General features: G+C 46.6%; 1 protein-coding gene across 1 annotated transcript; it reads left to right on the forward strand.

Moving 5' to 3' along the window:
* The first annotated feature begins 7811 nt into the window (after window positions 1-7811).
* GFRA4 (GDNF family receptor alpha 4) lies at window positions 7812-21583 on the forward strand. The gene is made up of 7 exons (XM_074147808.1): window positions 7812-8085; window positions 10784-10864; window positions 14361-14706; window positions 17807-17916; window positions 18804-18938; window positions 19202-19359; window positions 21437-21583. The coding sequence occupies exons 1-7, from the start codon at window positions 7812-7814 to the stop codon at window positions 21581-21583; spliced, it is 1251 nt and encodes a 416-aa protein (XP_074003909.1).
* Window positions 21584-21933: the final 350 nt, after the last annotated feature.

Raw genomic sequence — 21933 nt, forward strand, 5'->3', positions numbered from 1 at the left:
ACGTGCACACACACGTTCTCTCTTCCCTGCTTTCTGAAGAGATCAGACTGGGTTTTTCCAAGAGATGCAGACAACCTGTGTGCTTCCCACATTGCAGTCATGTCCAGTTATGTTGCCTCACTGTGCCATGTCTCTCCAAGAAAATGCATAATAGATTCCTTTCTTATGAACAAGATGCCCACAAAGTCTTCCTGGAATCAACCTAACAGGAAGAATAAAGATCATCCTGAATATCAAGAATCCTTGATATTCCTATTGAGTCACCTTCCTTGGCATGTGCTTCCTGCAGCATACAAGGGTGAAATACCAGACTTGAAGTCACAGAAAGGCATGCTATCAAAGCTTTTGCTCACCATTATCTTTTGCGTGAATAATGGTATGTCTGAGCCCTGTCCAGCACATAGGAGATGAGGAACATGAGAGGTCAGAAAGGGGACAGAAGACAAATTGGTATGATTGAGCAGACCTAGCTAGAGTTAGAGCTAAAAAGAAGCCATCTTGGGTCTAAATTTGCTTCGCTATGCCTCAGCAGAGAATCTTTATGCCTCTACCGCATGGCCAGGACATTTTAAAGCCAACCTTAGGTGGAAATTGTGGCCTTATGTGTATCTACTTTAAGTACTTGGAGATCTCCTCTAGCCCTTGAGATCTCAGAGTCTTTAATACAGTTGTCCTTGGCTATCTACTAGATGTGCTCTTATCCTCACAGACAAGAAGTTCATATCAAGAGACCCTCAGTTATCCCACAGGATGGGATGCTTAATTTTAGGCACCTGTGTTAAGATCTTAGTGGTCATAAGCCCCACTAACTATCATCTCCTGTTGGTGGTATAGCTGGTTTACTTTGGGGTGGGGGAAGCACCTCTGCTACACCACAAATCAGGGACTGAAGCCCCCGGTTATGTCAATATCATGGTGGCCCCAAATTTTGGCAAGAAATAAATGTGACATGGATCATGTTCACTGCCAAACCTTGTGTCTTGTTGTATGATACGGGTTTCAGAGTACATACTTCAGAATATTGTGAACCAAGTTTAAGGCTTCAGGTATGCTCCAAAGTTTTAAGCCATCTTTCTGGTCAGACGAATTAATCTTATTTGGAATAGGTACACAACTATTTGCAACCAGGCCATGTACTGAGTGTGATGGTCTGAGTTGAATCTTCCTTTCATAAGAATATTGCTTATAGCTGATTCAGTGGTTAGTTTGGCTGAGTCAGTCCAGCAGGACAGGGCATTCCAGAGGCATCTTTAGAAAACAAAGGCTGAAGCCTTGTCATAAAGGATGTGTTAGTGTAGGAGAGTAATGGTATCTAGGGAGACTTCACCCCAAGTTATCATGAGAGTTTTCACGAAGAATTCTTTTCTCCTTAAGGATAATGGAAGCATGATGTAACTTCACCAGACCACAGACACCCGGAGGGCTCCAGATTTTCTTCCAACTTGAAAGTTTGCAGACACAATCCAACAACTAATGCCCTAGCTCATGTGGGTTTTTTTTCTGGCCACATTGTATTCATTGACTTGGTGGGGGGAAAATAAAGTGCTTCATCTTTTCAGGCTTCATCAAATTCAAAGTGACACTTGCCTTCTTGGCAAATGGCAAAGAGAAATACAGATGAGAAGGGCTGTCAAAGACAAATGGGAGATTATTGAGTTCATCTTAGCAGACGTCTAAAACCCAACTCACTGTGCTCCCTTTGACTCATTCATACTTTCATTTAACACTTGTGGCCATCATGTTTCACTCTCACTTTGCAGTCCACACAGGGCAGAGAATAGCCCACTAATAATGTCTTCGCATCATCAGACTTGTGCACATCCATCATGCCAAGGACAGGTAGGATGGCTTGCTTAATATAATTCCTGCCACAGCAGGGATCTTGACCAACAGGACAACTCAAGTTTTTAGTCTTCTCTGAGGTATCTAGATGTCACGTATTAGTCTATGTTAAGCAGGAAGAGAGATCAGAGGAATGTGGTTTCTTCTGGTTTTGTATCCATGCAATTAGTAAATTGTCTTTGATATGGATCAGCTACTAGAGGAGACAGAAACGCTTGGTGAATGTTATTGTATTTAGTTGTATTTCCCCAGTGCCTGTAAAGTCCTGCTTGAAGGCACCAAAGAAGAGCAGACAAAAGATTGCTTATAACCTGAAACTAAGGGGAGAAAGGTCAGAGCTGTAGGTACAAAAAGTCAGGCAGCACATTTTTAATGCCTGCTTGAGACATGCAGCATGTTGTTGGTCTGAACTTTCCTGCTTTGCTTTGACACCTTTGGACATTACATTCCTGAGGTGTTCTCAGCAAATTCCACCACCCCAGTGCTGACTGGGAGAGTCACTAGCAAATGACGATCAGTTTGCACTGTGTGATTTCATTATGTATGTGTTATGTTTGTAAACCCATCTAAACCCACAGAGGACTGATAGCAATGAATGGTGTCATCCTCCTCTCATGAGCTGCTCTGATCTAATCCAGGAAAACAGTGAACCAGTCCTCAATGTGTTCAAGGTGTCAGCAGACTAAGCATGCACTAAGCCCAAGGCAAGATAGATGGAAAGGAAGGAAACTTTCCTTTGCATCCCAGCATCCCAAAGGCAGTTGCTGGGCACTACAAAATCCAGATGACAGTTATGAGTTTTGGACAAGGTGTGTGGGATCTCCTGGGAGGGCTGTTCTCAGGCAGATTTGGGGGAGGGCCATCAGTATGGCAGAGGTGATTACTGGGGCAGCTCATATGGTTTGTATCCTTGTCTCCAGATCAGGCAGGGTGCAGGTTTTTTTGCTCAGTGAGATGAGCCCATGCGAGTACATGTTAGTGCAATGCAGACAGTGAATTCTCAGTGTATTCTCAGTGAATTCTCACTCTTACATGCCTCAAGCGCCCTTGAGTGCCTCAACCTCATTGCAAATGGGACCACTGGAGTGGGGAACACCTGTGAGCCACAAGTTCTTGCACTCCTGGAAGAAGTCTAAGGTATGCAGGTGAAAACATATCCAAAGTATGCACTTGGAGGAAAGGCAATCCTCTGCACACTCTGCAGCTGTTTCAGCAGTAAATGGGAATGAAGTTTGAGCTGTGTACAAGGGCTTGCTTCTTAGGTGATCCTGAGTGCTTGGCTGTAAAATTATGACATGAAAACATAGTCTAATCAAGGCTTAGCAGTGACCACCTGCATTAGCCACCCAGACCCATTCATGCATCGCTATTGGTTTATGAATATTTGGGAAATACCAGGAATGTTTCTTCCAGACTCCCTTTACCATCATTTTTTCACTCCAGGACTACTGTGTGTAACAACTTATTTCTGACGGCTCTGGGTAAGTTGAAAGTTTCTGGATATCAGGCAGTGGCCTATTAGCAAGCACTAACATCTCTCCCGCAGGTTTAATTTGACCCAGCCTATTAGGATTGTCCAATGATGGCCTTTTCTCCCAGCTGAACACAGAGGGATGGTCTGGTGTCCACCTCAGGTTTAGACCCCTGTTCTGCAGGTGTCAGTCACATTAGCACAAGCTGCAAGTACGTTTTGTAATGTCTTCTCTCAGCCATTTACATGGCCTCTGTGCTGGCTGGAAGACCTATTCTGGCATGAAGAGACCCATCCACTTTTGCAGGCAAAACAAGGCTTGTAGAGGTACAGCTTCTCACACACCATGATGTTGCATGTGATATGTCTGGCAAGCAGAAGACCTCAGGCAGATGAGGTGGCAGAGCAGAAGGGATCCCAGAACATGGAGGATGCATGAGCACAGGAGATCCAGCCTGAGCATAGGGGGAGTGAGAGGCAGGAGCCTTCTGCATCATACTTGTACTCATTGTGCAAGATTTGGCAGGCCTGATTTTGGAAGAATTATGTAAAAGTTGTCCAACTAACCTAAAGGGTTAATAAACCACTCCTGTTTCTTTGTTGGAGATTTTGAGTAGTTATTCTGTTCTTAGTAGAAAATATTGTAAAAGCAAACACCAAACGTTCTGGAGTGAACAGCTTGTCATAGAAATAACAGTGTTCATCACTCCCTGAGACTGTGCGTGAATCAGGGGTGTAAAAGGATTCACACCTACTACATACAAAAACTGGGTGGGAGGGGGATGTGTCCCAAAGCCCAAAGTTGAACAGCGTCAGAAGAAATGGTGTGGTTCCTGCTAAAATATCTGAAGCCTGAGTGCTGGTTGGATCAGAAGGGCGGAGTGGCAGGGCCTTGTGTTGGTGCTCTCCAGTTCACCGTTTCCAGACCACATGGAGTCACCTTCACCCTTCTGTACCCTAGACACAGCTGCATTTCCTTGATGAAGGAAATGGTCTCCTTGGAGGAGAGTCAGAACTCCTTGTTCAACAAAATGCACTTTGAGATAGAACCAAGGGTCTATTAAGGCAATGCAAAGAGCCATATTTTTCTCTTAGTTCTGCACATTAGGAGTAACTTTATGTAAGTGTCACTGAGGTAAGCAAGAGCAGAAACAGATGTGGAGCATAGCTACAAACAGGATGTGAAAATAAACTCATTACTCCATCTGCCCACCGTAAACAGCGTGAAATTAGCAGCAAGCGAGGAATAAAAATCCAGACAAATGGCCTTTTAAAGAGAGCAGAGGGAGCTGGAAGGTCTGCTATTAGAAAAGCAGAGGCACAGAAAGCCCAAGCCATGCACAGCCCAGTGCGTATCCCTAGCTCCCTGGTCAGTCAGGGGCAGAAGTGGAGGAAAATCCCGTGGTGGAAAGTCTGCAAGGTGCTATTTTTGATGGCAAAACCAGAAAGGCTACTCCATCTTTGGGAGAGAAGACCTGATTTTCTTTTGTCCCTGCTTGCTAGGAAGCACCATCTATTTTATAAGTCACAGAGATTTATTTTTTTTTCCCTAAGAGGCGCTCTCTTAATGTTCCATAAAATTACTCTCTCAGGGATAGTGTGAGGAGGAAAACGTGGCGTTATGTTGTCTCAGTTGCAAAGACATCACTAACAATAAAAGCCCCTGAATGATTTGGTTTTTAAGTGACATGATTATGGAATGGGTCATTCGTGACGCTCCACTTCAAGTTGCTTCAAGCACCTCTGTCATAAAGTCTTGAATGGGGGTGTTTTATGCTGTGGGTTTGGACTGTAAATATTCACCCCTGGCCTTTGTTCTATGAAGCAAGTCTCAGCTTGAGGATATATTTACTTAAAATTTTGCAGGAAAATTTCTCAAATGGTCAATCTTCTTGATTTATTTAAAATGGGATCCCAAAATGTTTTACAGCTTTTACAGGCTGAGTCTGTTTATAACCATCTTGGGGAGTATCTTCTGTAATTCATGTAGCGGAGAGGGGAATGAGGGTCATAATTTCTATTTTAACCTACTTTTCTAGCAGCTGACATGACACTGACAAAGTCATCTCTTCTAGAATAAAACCTGCCACACTTTATTCTCGTCCAGAGGAGATCCTATGGAGAAAGCCAGGGCAAAATAAATCAAGCGGTTTTTCCCCCCATGGATTCTGTTTAGATATGTGCATGGAAAATTCAGTGGTGTCTGAAAGCAAAGACTATGAGCAGCTCCAGTTCCTTTTATGGATCTCAGTGAAATTGCAGACAAAAGGATATTTCAAGGAAACCGGCTTGTTGTGTTCAGAGTTCTTCAAGATATGACAGCCCAAGGCAGAGCTTCCTACATGTTGGAAATAATTTCTTTCTCCACATTTGGCAGATCCAAACAAGCCTTGAGTGCTAAATAAACCATGTCTATGAATAAATAAGGGGTAGGAGAACTCAAATTTCAGGTGTTGTGAGATTTGAAATAACTGAAAGCTTGACGTTGGCCATGAGGCACTACGAAATAGTCTGGAGTTTGATGAAAGATTTTGCATTTGAGATGCCATTGGGATATTTCAGGAGGAAACCTCCTGGTGGGTTCACCCAAAGTTTGTAATAAACATAATTGAAATATCTGAACTCCAGCTGCTATATTCTACTCTAATCAAGAACAACAGAAGCAGCTCCTTCTTAGCAAACACCCTGTGACTGCTGAGGGAAGAGAAACGGATATACTGGGCTCAAGCACTGAACTGGGAGGGCAGCAGAAGCAGGTGCAGAAATTCAGGGCAGGAGACATAGCAGGTGGAAGGAGGACAAGGGACTTTATGGAGCAATCAATAGACTCTTGGAGAGACAGATGATCTCATGAGGCCCTCAGAGGTGGAAACCAGGGGCCCACATTTTTCTCAGGAGAGAGGATTTTTCTAATATTGTCTCACTTGGGTCTCACCAGGAACAGACCCTGGAAAGGCTCAAAATCCAGAAAGTCCCCCTACTTTATCTACTCTGTGAAGGTGTCCTTAGCCTTCTGGTTCCTATCCAAAGGGAAGACAAGTTATGTTAGGAACAAGGAGTTCCTTTGGGAAGTATTTGAGAAGACCTCCTCCAAGGTCATGACAACAGTTTCTGTTTTTATAGTACAGCGGGATCTGAAATTACATTATAGCTCCAGGAATTGATTCTCTCCTTCCATAAACCAGGTTTCCCTCTTCACCACTCCACCAAGCCATGGTACAGTTATGCCTGACCTATGTCAACACGGTCCAGAGCATCACATCAACTGGAAGGAGTGAGATTTGCCTTGTCCTCATCCCCTTCTCCTCTCTGTCACCTGGGTGCCACCATGCCCCACTGAGCATGGCTGAGCCTCTGGCCCTGCAATTACTGGGGTGTAGTGATGCAGCCATGAGCCTTGGAGTGAGGACGTCCCCAGGAGTCAGTCTGAGTGTGGCCAGCCTGCTTTGGAGAGGAATAGTATTTAACAACATAGAACTGGTCTGCTCCAGGCCACAGGGGCACAGCACCACTGAGCCCCACTGACCATGTTTAATTTATTGGTGGACATGTAGTAATAATGTCTTCCTCCTGTGCTATTCTCTATCCTTTCAGCATGGGGAACAGAGCACTTTTGGTATTTTTACAAGTGACTGAGGAGAATTTACAGAAGCTTGGAAAAAGCCAAGACAGAATGGTGGGAGTCCTGGGGAGGTGGTGACAGTGAACAAGGGCCAACTCCTGGGACATATGTGGGCTGACTCCATGTCAAAACACGCCACACACAGCTGTTCATAGCTTCAGGGAGGTGTAGGCAGAGTTAAATTGTGCGCAAGGCAGAGAGGCTGGGGTCTCCATAGCATCGGTTTGCTGTTAACATCAGATGGGAGAAATGAGCAAAGGGCTTGGGGAGATTGTTGTGCTCCAAGCAGGAAAGAGCAAGCACCAGGTCAAGTCTCTGCCACATATGATCCTGCTTCCAGGCTAATCCCATCCAAGGTAACTCCCTGAAATCAGGAAGGACGTGGTCTCCAGGTGAGAAGTGACCTCTCCTTCTGGCATCTCATCTGGACACCACATGCATCTCATTGCTGCTGGTGGCCCAGAAATGTGGGAAACAGAGTGTTGTCAAGGTGTTGAATGTCAAGTTGTGTCTTGTCTCCTTATCATCCCTCTAGTTTTCTTTCACCTACTCCTGTTCCTCTGTGATGCTGCTGAGCAGTGCTGCAGCACACTCAAGCATTCACTGTTCCCCATCATGGGGGCAATGAATGAGTAGGAGTGGCAAGCCTGGGCATTTAAGCCCTCCATCTGACCTGTTGGGGAAGGAACTGCCCACTTTAAGACTTCAGAAGCAGTGTCGTTGCTTGTAGAGTGGATGGTGATGAGAGGGATTTCCATCTCTGCACATGAAGATGGATGTCCCAGCCTGGTCCAGCTCATGGGAGACAAAATTCATTTCCCTCTTGGGGTTGCTCCATCACCCTCACACCCCTTCTCTGGTTTTCTTGCAGAAGGTATGGCAGAAGCTGTCAGCTCAAGCAGGGACTGCCTTCAAGCAGGCGAGTCCTGTACCAATGACCCCGTCTGCAGTGCCAAATTCAGGACCCTCCGGCAATGCATTGCAGGCAATGGAGCCAACAAGCTGGGCCCCGATGCCAAGAACCAGTGCCGGAGCACCGTGACGGCCCTGCTCTCCAGCCAGCTGTATGGCTGCAAGTGCAAGCGAGGCATGAAAAAGGAAAAGCACTGCTTGAGCGTCTACTGGAGCATCCACCACACATTGATGGAAGGTCAGTCAAGCAGGGTACTCATTTCTGATGATCTTCCTAAAAGGGTATTACTGCTGGGGCTTTTTACAGAGCTCCCCTGCACCAAAGTGGCTGGAAAAAAGGTCACTTCTGTAGTATCCTGTTCCCTCCCAAGACCCACTGACCCCTACAGTAATGACATTTTGGGGGAAACAATCCTGAAAATCTGAGACATCTCCTTCCTTTTTTTTAACCTGGCCTTTTTTTTATGACATCCCCAGTATATCTTGAAATCTTTTGATCAGGAAATGCATGGTATGTATTGCATCAAAGTATGCTAGCCAAGACCATGAAAGCCATGGATTTTACAGAAACACTATACAAAGCACAGAAACTGAGAAAAAAACAGCACAAACTTAAAAAAAAATCACTCTCTTGGAAGCTCTCAAATGCACCAGTGTCTTTGGGTTAGTGAAGATTTGGGGCTGGTGACATCAAGTTGGAATTTAAAGTGTTCCCAGAGCCAGTATTTAGTAAGTTTGGATTTTGACAGTTTTTAAGAGTCATCATAAAAGTGCACCTCAGTGGCTATAACTCTTCCTTGTCAGGCTGGTGAGTATTTTATGCACCATGAAAATTAAAACGGGGAATAAAACAGAACCTTCCAGCCATGGGCTGCGAAATAGATTAATAAAACACTGGTGGTTGAGAGCTAAAAGGGAAGGTTCAGGGGTGATAACAGAGGCCAAAAGGCCAAGCAAAACAGAGAGGATGGAGACCATAATGCACAGAATTGCCAGAATGGGAACTGCTTCATCAAGTTCCCAGAAATCTTTCAGGTGCCATGGCTTGCAGGGTGCAGAGCATGGTGCTATGAAGTGAGTGGTGAAATAAGAGACCACAGCACCCTTCAGGATCCAATCTTTCCTGTAATCACATGCAAGGTGAATTAGTTTGCACTGAAGTGAAGTCTGGAGAAGAGGTGGCAATCCAGCCTCTCCATTCATCTTAACAGGCTGTGTCACAACTCCTTCCTTGCTGATCTTTGTAGCCTGAAGCTTTGGCCAGAATTCATCTGAAACTTGGCTGTGCAGGACAGTGATGTCAGGAGGAGTTCCAGCTCCTGGAGCTGGAAAAGCAGTGAAAGGATGGCAGGGAGTGATGGGAGCAGGCAGGGGACAGGTGTGGGTCTCCAGATGCAGAGTAGGAGATGGATGCTGGATGGCCAGGTTGGATGGGCTTCCTGCCCAACAGCTTGGGACATCCATCTTGGGGATGACTGTGAGAGGGCTGTTACCAGAGACTGCCAAGACTCTGCTTTACTTCTCCTCTGCTGTCATGTCCTGCGCCCCACATTTCTTCAAGAACTGAGTTTACTTGCGATGGAGATTCACACTCCCAAACCTTTTATTTCCTTGCCTTAATTTCCCCTGGGAAATATATTTCATAATAGTCACATGTTTCAGAGTCCTTACACATGTTTAATTGACTGAGAAAGGAAGCCAATCCACATGCTCCATGTAGAGCTTTGTCTCTCTGTCATACATACCCAGGAGGCTGTTAAAAGCTTCCTAGAAGCCCTCTTATAAAATCAATTGTGGAAGTGTGTGCTCAGGGAATTTACAAAGCATACTATTTACTCAGCTTCTTTTGAGCGTGCCTGTGTTTAGCCACCTTCCCATTTGGAGACACAATAACATGATGACAACCCGATAACAATTCTCTGATAAGGTGCTATATCATCAGGACATAAAACTGCTATGCTGGAACACACAAATGGGCGCCTCTCCAGTCAGTAACGATGCAAGATATTTCAATGAAGGTGTAAAGCTGCCTTGTAATGCACCTGTGGTAATTGCACAGGGCTGTGTACCCTGGGAGCCATTTCTTCCTGACCACAGCTGGTGATCAGCATATGCCCAGAGCAAGAGGTTTGATAGTCCTTTTATCCCAGCCAGTACATCTGCTGCTGCTGTCCATATCCATCTAAATGTCTAATAAAAAAAAAAAAAGATACTGTGCTGTTTGCTTCAGTAATATTCTGTGGTATTCATCAGGATGACAAGGCATTACAGATCATTGAGCGGATGAGAGGGAAGCACCAATTGAATAAAATTAGGTTCCCAGCAACTTAAAAATGAAGAGGGGAAGTTTCTGCTGGAGCTGTGGGTCATTAGCTCTATGCCAAATAAGAAAGGGCTGTTGGCAAGGAGAAGGGGAGAGGTATTAATAAATATGAAGATGTGGGGGTTGCCACACACACAGCCCTGTGCACAGCCCTGGCTGTGTCCCAGAAACAGGTAAGGACAATTGACTTGAGGGAGAAACATATAGGAAATAGCAAGAACAGTGATGGAAACCCCATATACGTAGGGATTTGGTGGTTTGAATTGTGCCCATGAACAAGACCCTGTGCTACAATCTGATGTCCTCAGTCGCAAACCCTGTAAAGGGGCCCAAGATTTGAGCTATAGAGAGTTGCAACTCAACAGTTCCCTGAGAGGCTGTCCTACTCCAAAGCTGTGATATATTTTTAAAAGCCAGTTATGTCCTATTCCCTTCCCTAAGGATATAACATCAGATCCTGTGACTCTGAGTATCCATTTACTTATGACCTTTAGAGCACACATTCGCTTGGACCCACAAAGCAAACCTTCACTGCATCTGTTAAACCCTGAACATCTTGAACATCCCTCAGGAGCCTCAGTTGCCTTCTTACTAACTTCTCTTTTCAACCCAGGCATGAATGTACTGGAGAGTTCCCCTTACGAGCCGTTCATCAGAGGCTTTGATTACGTCCGGCTGGCATCCATCACCGCAGGTAGGCGGGTGGGAAGATGCTCTTACTGTGAGTGGTTCAAACAGGGGGAAACTGGCTGTGGGATCACATGCTATGTACAAGGCAATCCTCTGTGGTCTCTTGTGCTGTCTTCACAAAGCGTTGCTGAGATCTTGCAATCATTTTTCCGAGGAGTTGCTTTGGATTCCTTTGCTAAACAGTTGGTAAAAGAGCATATTAGGAGAAGCACTTGTGATTTTCATTGTTTGGCTTTTTCATGTTCATACTGTGAAGGGCTGTGGCTGAGGGATGTGGTAGGAAGGCCTCTTCCAATGAGCCATCACAGGTGGGCTGATTCTTCATAGCAGGTGTGTGACCTGTATGCAGACACCCTGCTGAACGGGGGCTGCTTGAGTATTGCTAGGTATGAGAACGTACTTCCACATCAGTCACAGGGTCAAACTCTGCAGGCAAAAAGGTCAATAACCCAACCTACTAGTTTATCCCAACCACAGCCTTTAACCCCCTGCCCTGAGGGCAACCTTAGGACTCAGACCCATGTTCTGCTCTGAATCATGTAATCTGCTTAATAACATGAGCAGAGCTGCCTGATGCCTTTTAACCCCCTAGAGGGCATGAACCCCTGGCTCAGCAGTTAAAAGGTCAGTGCAGTAGCTATTAAGCCATCCATCATCAACATCACAGCTGCCACCACAACCAGCGTTCAGCTCTACTTATGCACCACAGCCGCAGGGAAGCTTTACCGATGGTGATTTTTGTTACCAAACTACCCATCTGGGAGCAGGTAATGTACTACTTGCGTGTCTCTGGCAGATGTGCCAAAACAGCAGTCCTGCTGCAGCTCTTCCCAAATGTGCACCTGACTCTGGAGTGACATCCACAGCTGGAGTGCACCCAAGCAAGTAAAGAGCAACACGTCCCTGCAGCCAATGTATGTCTGCAGTCTCTGAGACAGTGAGGCACTCGTTAGGTGAAAATGTCCAGGAGCAAATTAACCCATCAACCCTCAACAATCTGGGCAGCGAGGGGAAGGGGGGAACGGGGGGTGTGTGCTCCCTGACCTCACATCTTCTTATTGACTCCACTTGACTGGTTTGAGCATGGAAAGTGAAGCATGCACAAAGCTGTTTGCCAGGTCATGGCCTTTACTAGAGTTTCTCCTCTTTCACTGAAGTCCCATAGGGCTCTTCAGAGTACAGTGAAATCCAGAGATTTTTTTGCATGGTTAACATATTTTCAGGCTTTTAAAGCAGACTGAAACTGGTTGGGCAGCAAAGCGAATGGGCCTGGAGTAGCAAGGATATGTAGCGAAGGACTCAACACTCATCTAGGGACATGACATTTCTTGGTTTAACCTTTTTTTCCCCTATTTATACTCATCAACACCTTCTATAATACATCTTATGAACTGCCACCCTGTGCCTGTCCAGTGCCCAGGATTATTCAGTCAGCGTTGGCAAAGGATCCTCTTTCAAATCTACCAAAAAAAAATCCCCAATAAATTGGCGAAACACAAGACATCCCCATGATCCTATGCCAAGTCAGAGCAACAGGTATTTTTAACCAAATTTTGCATAAACAATATATGGCCACTATTAAAAAATGTACCAACGGAATTATATATCTCCTCTCTAACTGTAGCAGTGATTTAAAAAAGCACATCCTCCGTTTTTGCGTGGGAAGAGGAGAAAAACTAGTGTGTTCCCTGTGATTCATTAACTGAATGGTTAATGAGACCCTTCCAAGTAACTGTTTCCTACATGTTTGCTGACAGCTCCCCAGCATAAACCAATGCTCTAAGAATATTCATCTCTGGGCATTTTTACAGGGAAGTACCTGTGTGGTAGGAACGCACTGAGCATCAGTTTCACCCATCATAAAATAGCTGCAAAACTTGAAATTTGACTTCCAGCTTGCTGCAAGCAGTGGGGACAGTGAGAAGGGAAAAACAAATGCTCAGAGAACGAAAATCTGATAACGTCAGTGAAAATGAAGGAGGGCAGCCAGTTTTGAAGCGCTCAGAGAGACTGTCAATGTTTTAGCACTTGTCAGCAGTGACTGGCTGGTTTTAACTCCTGGCCAGAGATAGGGCTTGACTCTGCATTGGAAATTTATCATTCTGTGGATTTTTTCTCTGTGAAAAATCCTTCTCTGCTGGGGAGAAAGTCCTTCTATTGTGCCTCAGGTCGTGGGCTTAATTCAGAGAGGTGAGAAACGGCTTCAAATCCATTTTCTCTCTCATGCTTGGAGGACCCTCATCTTATCTCTGATCAGACAGAGCCTAATGTCTTGACCAATCAGGGACTCTGTAGCATTTCCCTCTGTATAGAAAGAGCCCAAACCATCCTTGGAGGATCCCTAAAAGCAGTGTTATACAAATATCTGTCACTCTTACCTATTCCCTTATTTGCAGAGGAGGTCGTTGGCATATAAACTCTTGAGACCCCTCTTTGCCTGCCAAAACCAGCGTGTTTCTCATCCGTCACCACAGATTTTGCTTTATTTTCCTGATTGGTCCCCCTGCTGCAGGATTTCCTCCACCTTCCCTGCATCCCCACAGCACACCCCTGATATCCCACCCAGACTGCTAATCCTGGAATTTTTTATTCCCTTTATTCCCTCTTTTTTAAGAGGGTGGAAATGCAGAGTGATTTCACTGAAGCCAGCGAAGGGGTGACCTTGCAAAAGTGTGGAAAGAGACCCGCATATGTTCGCATGCAGGTAGCATGAAGGTCCCAGGGCATCAGATTGGATTGTAGCTCTGATCCCCATCCCGTGAAGGCAGTGTCACTGCTCAGAAGTTGGGCATACTGGGCAGGACTGGTCTGGATGGGGGAAGCCAGAGTACTGCTGTGGGGCTTTGAGAACTAGACAGCTCTCACTGAGTTGAGCAAGTCCTGGGATGAACATAACACAGCTGCAGTCGAAGCCCGACTTGACCCTCTGGAGGCCTGAGGAAACTCACTGCACAGGGTAAAGAGTCTAGGGTACAAGGGTTAGTACAGACCACACCTATGTATCACGAGACCTGGCGTGGCCACTGACGGTGATTGACCCTGAGCAACTTTTTTCGAAAAAGAAGGTTCATTAGAAGAGATCCCATCACACTGGGCGATCCAGTCACGGCCATAAGTAGATGAACTTTCTAATGACTCTTGCCTTCCCAGGCCTAAAGTTGGTTAATTCATGTTGGCTGGCCATAAGATGCCCAGGATAGATCAAAGCTTCCTTTCATTAAATGTAGGAGCTTGGTGGAGCAGGCTCTGGGCTGTGAGGTTTGTTGTGTGGCCATGGCACCTCTTGGGAAAGGTGAGTAGGGAAAGGGCATTCGGCCCTGCTGGGACACAGAGAGCAAATGTGGACTTCACCTAGGTCACTGCCTTTCTAGAGTGGGTGGTGGCCTCACTGAAGTGGCCATGGATGGGAGCAGGATGGGGATGAAGGTCTCAGCATAGGGTGGTGCTGCTGTTGGGAATGTCACCGCAAAACCCCATCACCATCTCCCACCATCTCACAGGGTCTGAGAACGAGGTCACCCAGGTGAACCGGTGCCTGGATGCCGCCAAAGCCTGCAACGTGGACGAGATGTGCCAGCGGCTGCGGACAGAGTATGTCTCCTTCTGCATCCGGCGCCTGGCCCGGGCCGACACCTGCAACCGCTCCAAGTGTCACAAGGCTCTGCGCAAGTTCTTTGACCGTGTGCCACCTGAGTACACCCATGAGTTGCTCTTCTGCCCCTGTGACGACACAGCCTGTGCTGAACGCCGGCGGCAGACCATCGTTCCTGCCTGCTCCTATGAGTCCAAGGAGAAGCCCAACTGCCTGGCACCTCTGGACTCCTGCCGGGAAAACTACGTCTGCAGGTAATGTTCACACACTGGGGTGGCTGACATGGAGAGCTGTCTCTTGGACAAGCCTGGGGTTCATCCACCGCTGATGGCCTGGTGACCAGAGCCGATGCACCTGCCTCAAGGATCCTGTCTGGAGGCATCCATCACACCGTCACCAGCCATTGCCTGAATGGCTCCTTCCCATGACCCATGTCCTTGTCTCATACTCGATACAGAAAGTGTTAACAAACAAGAAAAGTTTTGAGAAGCTTGTGGTGGTTTTGGGTTTTTTTCTATGGGTTTTTGGCTTTGGTCCTAAAGAAATACCTACTATGGAAATATTTCCAGGAAGCTGCAAGCTAAGCAAGGATAGGGTCTGGCGTGCTTGCAGCCACTGTCACCAATCTGTCTCCTCACTGGCTACCTCCCCTAGCCCAGAGCATCCTACAGGAGCACCAAAGCTGTTCTAATAGCCACAGGCACTTGTAGATACCATAAAACCATGGCTTTCTTTTTTTTTTTTTATTAGAAAAAATTAATTATATGTATAAAAGATGTACCCTTCCGCTGCAAGGCTGGATGTTCCAATGATTGCAATAGGAGTCTCAGAGTCACAGTTCTTAGTCCAGATCCACCACGCAACATGTGGCCAGGGTGGTTTGCTCCTCTGTTTCCATTTAAGCCCCATACATGCACTCATGCACAGACCCATCCCAATGTGCACGCTCACAGGCATACCCCTTAAGTGCTTTTCCCTTAGCTGTATTATTTTTCACCCCTCTATTTCTCAAAAAGTCTTTGATGTTCCAGAAGGTTAATCCACATACATCTCTCAGGACTGGAGCCCGTCTGCCAGTAAGAGATGTGAGACGGCATCAGCAGCTGTACTGCACCAAATGTGGTGGTCCCAGCCCAGTGTCCTGTGTGCAGCTGTGGCCATGAGCAGATACCTGGAAGAGAACACAACAGCGTAGGACACATCTCCCAGTATTGTCCCAGTCTCTAATTATTGTGGGCCTTGGGACTTCCTGAGCTGAACGCCCAGCAGGAATCCCCTACCAGCACGTTATCTTTAAATATCAATTTTAAAATTATGTCTTTTCTCAAAGGGAGGTGAGAGAAGCAGCATCCTCTTGGAAGGATGCACTGGTACTAATACCCTCACCCCTCTGCACCCCAGAAAAATGGATGAAGGAGAACAACTGAGCTATACATCTGAAGCTGAGTCTGAAAGATGCAAAGCCCCTGAGCCACACCAGCTCTTGCTCAGATTTCACCCAACTACCCAGAGAATCTGAAACAGACGGGTACTGCCCTTTCTCTAACAAGACAAGCAGGCCCAGCAGCGAAGAAGAGGTTCAAAGGGGGGAGTGTTGCTTCCCAGGAGGCTGGAAACCGTTTCCTGCAAACAGCACAGCTGTTAATTATCTGGTTCCTTGGTCTCTGAATATATAATATAAAACATCCTCTAGAGACACGGCGGGAGCAAGGGATTGATGAGTGACCTGGTCAAAGCTACCGGTGCAGAAACCACAAGGAGAGCCAGGAACAAATCATGGCACTTTAAAGAAACAGAGTAAAATACTCCAAGGCTAACCCTGCCTGCACTGCTTAGTCCTCCTGCAGGTTCTTCACAGCTGTAACCACTTGGATTTCCCAGCTTGTAGGGGTGGGCTCTACTGACATGAATAATACAAAACCTACAATCAGTACCTCCCTCCCCTAAATAATGCAGCAAGAATTGGGTCAAGAAGAGTTTGCCTGGCCGTGGCACAGGAGAAAGGGGTTGGTATGGGGCAAACATGGGAGTAAAGAAGAGAAAAAAAGCAGAAGACTGAGGATGAGGGGAGAAATGGGCAGGAAAGTGCAAGTCTGAGTGCTGACACTGACCAGGAGCATTTACAAAATGTCTAGAAGAGAGAGGCTGTCTCAGTTTTTCTGACATTGCACAGACAGAGCAAACATTTGAGGTACCTAGTTCACAGTCCAAACACTGCAGGTTGTCCTCTAAAGGGACCTACCTTCAAGTGTCGACAGTGCTAGTGCTTGCTTAAGTTTTCTAAGCAGCTCAAATGCCATGAGATGCCTTTTTACCTGGCCACAGGATGCCTGTTTAGATGGATCTGAATCTCCAGCAGCTCTTATGTCCTACCTGAAAGCCCCACATGGGCATCTTGGATATCCTACAATGTCCAAACACCACTAGATGCTTACGTGCCAACTGACTCACTCCTAAAGAATTAGGTGGCAAATGTCTGGTTGGCAGCATGATTAACAGAGTTTATTCAACCAAGCTAGCAGGGGAGCTACATGCAAAGAGCAATCTGTAAATCTGTCTGGATGATGCACCTGCTTCCCTGCATGGCCCAGACAGTCCGGACAAGCCCAGTGCATGACTCAAAGTTGTTTTGTGTTAAGTGGTTTGGTGTTTTGACCTAGACAACATGAAAAACAAGGCACAGTGGTCTGTGGTCAGAGCTGGATGTCATACACCTCTCGCTCCACAGACTCCAGGGAGTCCAACCTTCTTCTGAGAATGGGTGCCTGCAGCAGAGGATGTGGCAGCAGCACTGGTAACGGACAGAGTATTTCATATCTGAGCCTTTGGGCATTTCACTTAATCTGAGGATGACCTCAGCTACACTTAGAGCACAGTCTTTGAAGGGAAAGAAACTGGACCAGAGTGATTCTCTTTTTCAGCAAATCAGCCAAAAAATGAAGGTTTAGGTCTCTAGGGAAAGTTATTACTCAAAAGTCAGATAATGGCAATACAGAATGAATTCCCTCACTGCCTGCAACAGCTCTTCCCTAAAAAACCAGCTTCACACACCAGAAAACAAACATTTCATCCAAGACTGGACTTTTCTTGCAGTCCCAGAGGAAACCTGTAAGACATTAACTACAGCACCTATTCATGTCTCATTTCAAAAGGATAAAACACACCTCTGGGTTTGTTGAGGAGGGCAGGAGAGTACAAAATGACATTCATTCAAACTGGTTTAGCAACACCTACAGCAGCAAAGGATTTTGCAAATATGTTCCCTTCTGTAAACACCACCAGTGTGCTATTATGTCCCTTTTTGCCCCAAATATCTGTGCTAATATGTTCCATTTTGTGGTCTTGCTCCATCAGGTCACGCTATGCAGAGTTCCAGTTTAATTGCCAGCCATCCCCGCAGGCGGCAAGTGGCTGCCGGAGGGACAGCTATGCTGCCTGTCTGCTGGCATATACAGGGATCATAGGTAAGAGGCTGCATCCTTCTGCTGGTTTCTCTCCCACTCTCTGGATGTGAATTATCTCCTCTGGGTGGGAAAACTATGAGGACAGTCAGGTGGAGAGCTGAGACAGATCTCAGAGAGATGCTGGGCTTTCTCTCTGCAGTGACTAGAGAAGGAACCTAAACCATGAGCAGTGGAGGGAGAAAAACTATGCACCACAGGCTGCTGCAAGATCCTAGTTTCTCTCTCAGGTGGAAATAGATGGGCTGTCCCAGGACATCTGCTCTGTCAGGGGTTCCCTGATGCCATCACCAGTGATGCCACTGGAAATCACCATCCAATGACATCTTGTTGACTTCAGAGGATGTCAAATTGGTTTTTCAGATGCTGTGGAGGCCCAACCGGCAGAAGTTAGCACAAGCACAGTCAGAGTCCAGAATGAAACGCCAATGGCCATTGGATTTGGTCCATCCTGATGGATGGGATAGATTAACAGATTTTTAGGTCAAGATTTCATTCTGGTTTTATCCTTCCTTTGTTGTCTCTGACCATTCTGGAGATTGAGTTTGGCTTTTTCAATGACAGTGTAGAAACCTTTACACAGAGTCACATACAGTTTTTGAATGTTGTCAGGGAACCTGAGTTCCCAGGAGCTGCCCATTCCTTGGGCTGATAGCACAGTTTAATTGACTGAAGGCTTTGTTGGTGGTGGGGTGAACAAAAGTGTTGCGACTGCCCCTCTTCTCCCTGGGGACAAAACAGACCTGTGACACCAGTGCTTGAATGGTTTTCTGGTACTGCCATCATGCAGGGACTCAGCTGAGGCTGTAAGCAGAGTAGTAAGGAGGGAAATCGTTGTCCCTTCTTGAAGTACCAGCCTTGCAGTAACACTCCTCCATCCTTCCCGTCAGGCAGCCCCATCACACCCAACTACATTGACAACTCAACTTCCAGCATAGCTCCCTGGTGCACGTGCAATGCCAGCGGCAACCGGCAGGAAGAGTGTGAGAGCTTTCTGCATCTCTTCACTGACAACATCTGTCTCCGTAAGTATCTCCTGGCACACTGCTGCTACGGCAGCATCGCCCGCAAGCTGGTGAGGCTTTTTGTGAATGAGGGTATGAAGATGCCCTGGTCCTCAAGAGTCTGTTGGTGTCCAGCTCCCTGCGCTTTCAACAAACGAGCTCTGAAGACCCTCGGGCATGCATTTGGGTGATGCAGTCGAAGGAGGTTGGAGAAGGGATGATTGTGTTTTGCCTTGGCAACGTTACCCTGACAACACTTTTATTCATCTCTTTCCCATACATAGAAAATGCCATTCTGGCCTTTGGCAATGGGACGTACCTGAATGCGGCTGTGGCCCCATCCATCCACCCCACAACACAGATGTACAAGCAGGAGCGAAATGCCAACAGAGCTGTGGCAACCCTCAGAGAGAACATCTTTGAGAACCTTCAGCCCACTAAGGTAGGAGAGGGCTGACCTGGCCCTAAGATGCTTGGCAGTGTCTATACCTCCTCCGTGCCCTCCAGCCCTCCTCATCTCAGCTCTCTCTTCCACCTGTGCCATTTCAGCTACGTGCAGACATCCAAACTCCGCTCCACCTCTGGGTCCCTGATTCACCCTCTTCTTCATGCCCTGACATATTCTTCTCCAACATCAAGCACAGCGCTACATGCTCCTCACCCTGACTCTGCCCTCCTTCCTGTTAGTCACCTTCTCTTTTCTTTCGTGCATGCTACGGAGAGATAAGTTTTTTTCAGAAGCACTGGGAAATCCATGGGCTTTTCAGGACTATAGAAGGGGAGCCAGAACTGTTGGTTTGGCACAAGCATTTCAACTGCCTGAGACACAAATTCCTCCCTTGTTAGGTGAGGATCCTGGAGATCATAACATTGAAGCTTAACTGACTAATGTTTGCTAAGCATTGGAAAATTTCATCTGAAAGGTTCTAGACATCAGCAAATTGTTAGTGTCAAAGTAATATTAAATTGAAATTATTTTAAAACAAATAACAGATGAATTTACTGATGATGGCAGTAGTAGGCATTAAATATTTTATTTTTAAATAAAAAGAAATGACCTTGATTTGCCACCCACCAGAGTAATTTTCAGATTGAATTAGTTTACTACTGAATAATTAATAGTGACCCTGATTTGCTGAACGTTCACGTAACAGAAGCTGTCAGTTAACTAGACTCCAAGGACCGAGCGTGGGCTTTTCACTGGGCTAGCTGATACCTTAAGGGAGCTTCCACATACAGGTTTTTTTATGCCTCTTCCGTGTTTCTTTTGCTGGGAAAATACCTGATTCACCTCCCTCCACTCTCTTTTCACAGACCAGCAGGTCAGGAGGTGCAGAGATGTGGCCTCAGCTTCCTTCATTGCTTCTCAGGGCATTGGTGGCCACGCACAGCACAGGCATACTTTCATCAGCCATAAACTTTGCACCCAGGAGACTTGGAGGAGTTGCTTTTAGACAGTGTTCCCGAGACCTTAGCACAATCCAAGTGGTTGTCTGAGGTCCTTGCACTGAGACCTTTGCTCCTGGAAGTGGTGGAGAAGCTGTGAACCTCCCTCATCACTGAAATTCCAGCCCAGATAGTCAACTGCTGCTGCCACCAGCAAGTGGGAAGCTGGAAAAACAGCTGTAGTCAGGGATGGTCCTACTGCATCCCCAACATCCACGTGACAGCAGCACATCCCTCTGTTGAAGTGTGAGTGCTACTGGAGCATGGTCCTGCTGACACTGCAAGAGAAACTGGGGAATTGGGTCTTGACTTTCAACTCGACTCCAAACCCAGAGTCTGTTCAATGTTTAATAAAGTTCATGTCCCTGGACCTGAAGAGGAAAGCTGTGATGGACTGATTAGTCCACCCACTTCCCATCTCCCTAGCAGTGCAGAGCCTTGGCTCTAAATTATCTCAGTTATCAACTAATGCAAATACAAGTCTCTAGGAAAACAAATTTTCAGCCACAGATGTCAATGCACTATTAAAGGAGAAGGGTGCAGTTTGTCTGCAGGGGGTAGGCAGCCAGGGTAGTCAGTCACACAAATACTGTGCTTTGGAGTAACCCACCTGGCTTCCAGCTGCTGCTTGGTGAAATGTCTGCCAGCCTCATAGGGATGTTTTCAATACCCAAGGGACATCCTCCACCTGGAGAGGCCACTGGCTCAAACCACTGGCCAGCAGTATCTCCATGGGTTGCATGGATCTCCATTGACTGGAATGGGCATCCAGGCACCCACCTCACACAAAGGCACCTCCAACTACTGTCCAAACCTGTAGCCTGCATGCCCAGTTCTGCGCCCATGAGATGGCCTTGCTGTAAGCCATGGTGCTACCATCACCTTCACCACCACTTCCAACAGAGGTAAGCTGATCTCCAGAATAAAGCTGGGGTGTTGAGACCAGTCATGGATCCCTCTGCACATGTACACACATAGGAAGGCTGCATGATCCCCAAGCCCTAAATCCTCAGCAGGACCAAGGTGGGGAACAACCACACCTCTTACCCTGTGCTTCCTCCTTTCTCTTGCAGGTGGCTGGAGAGGAGAGGCTCCTGAGGGGCTCCACTCATCTGTCATCAGGGACCTCCAGCCCAGCATCTTCCTTCCACTGGGCAGCCTCTCCACTGCAGATGTGGCTTGTCCCTGCTCTTGCTGTGCTGAGCCTCTCTGTGATGTGAAGCTGGGCAGGCACATGCCAGGCAGAGACTCCCTTTGTGTTGGTTTCTTTACAAAACAATCAGACCAGTAACTTTTTAGGTGGGAGGAGAGGGAAGAGGGAAGGGATAGGAAGGAGAGGTGAGCATGTGTGCATCCCTTCCTTCTCCTCATCCGTCTGCCAATGTATTTGATTTTATACAATCAGCATCATGGATAACCAGCTCATTCTTGGTCCTGGCCACCTTTCCACCCCACAGCTTTGTTGTCTCTCCAGCTCTCTGCAGATGGGGTCAAAGCCATGGACAATTCCTTTGGAAAAGCTGAAGGAGAGAGTTGAGCCAAGTAATGAGAGCTGCAAAGAAAATGCTTT

Source organism: Numenius arquata, chromosome 5 (genome assembly GCF_964106895.1).
Source record: "Numenius arquata chromosome 5, bNumArq3.hap1.1, whole genome shotgun sequence".
NCBI classification, from domain to species: Eukaryota; Metazoa; Chordata; class Aves; order Charadriiformes; family Scolopacidae; genus Numenius; species Numenius arquata.

Bases quoted from the DNA above. Each gene is read 5' to 3' on its own strand.
- GFRA4 (XM_074147808.1), top strand. From the start codon at position 7,812: ATGGCAGAAGCTGTCAGCTCAAGCAGGGACTGCCTTCAAGCAGGCGAG. The intron at 8,086-10,783 runs GTCAGTCAAGCA...TTTTCAACCCAG, and splicing joins CCACCACACATTGATGGAAG to GCATGAATGTACTGGAGAGT. The intron at 18,939-19,201 runs GTAAGTATCTCC...TCCCATACATAG, and splicing joins CACTGACAACATCTGTCTCC to AAAATGCCATTCTGGCCTTT.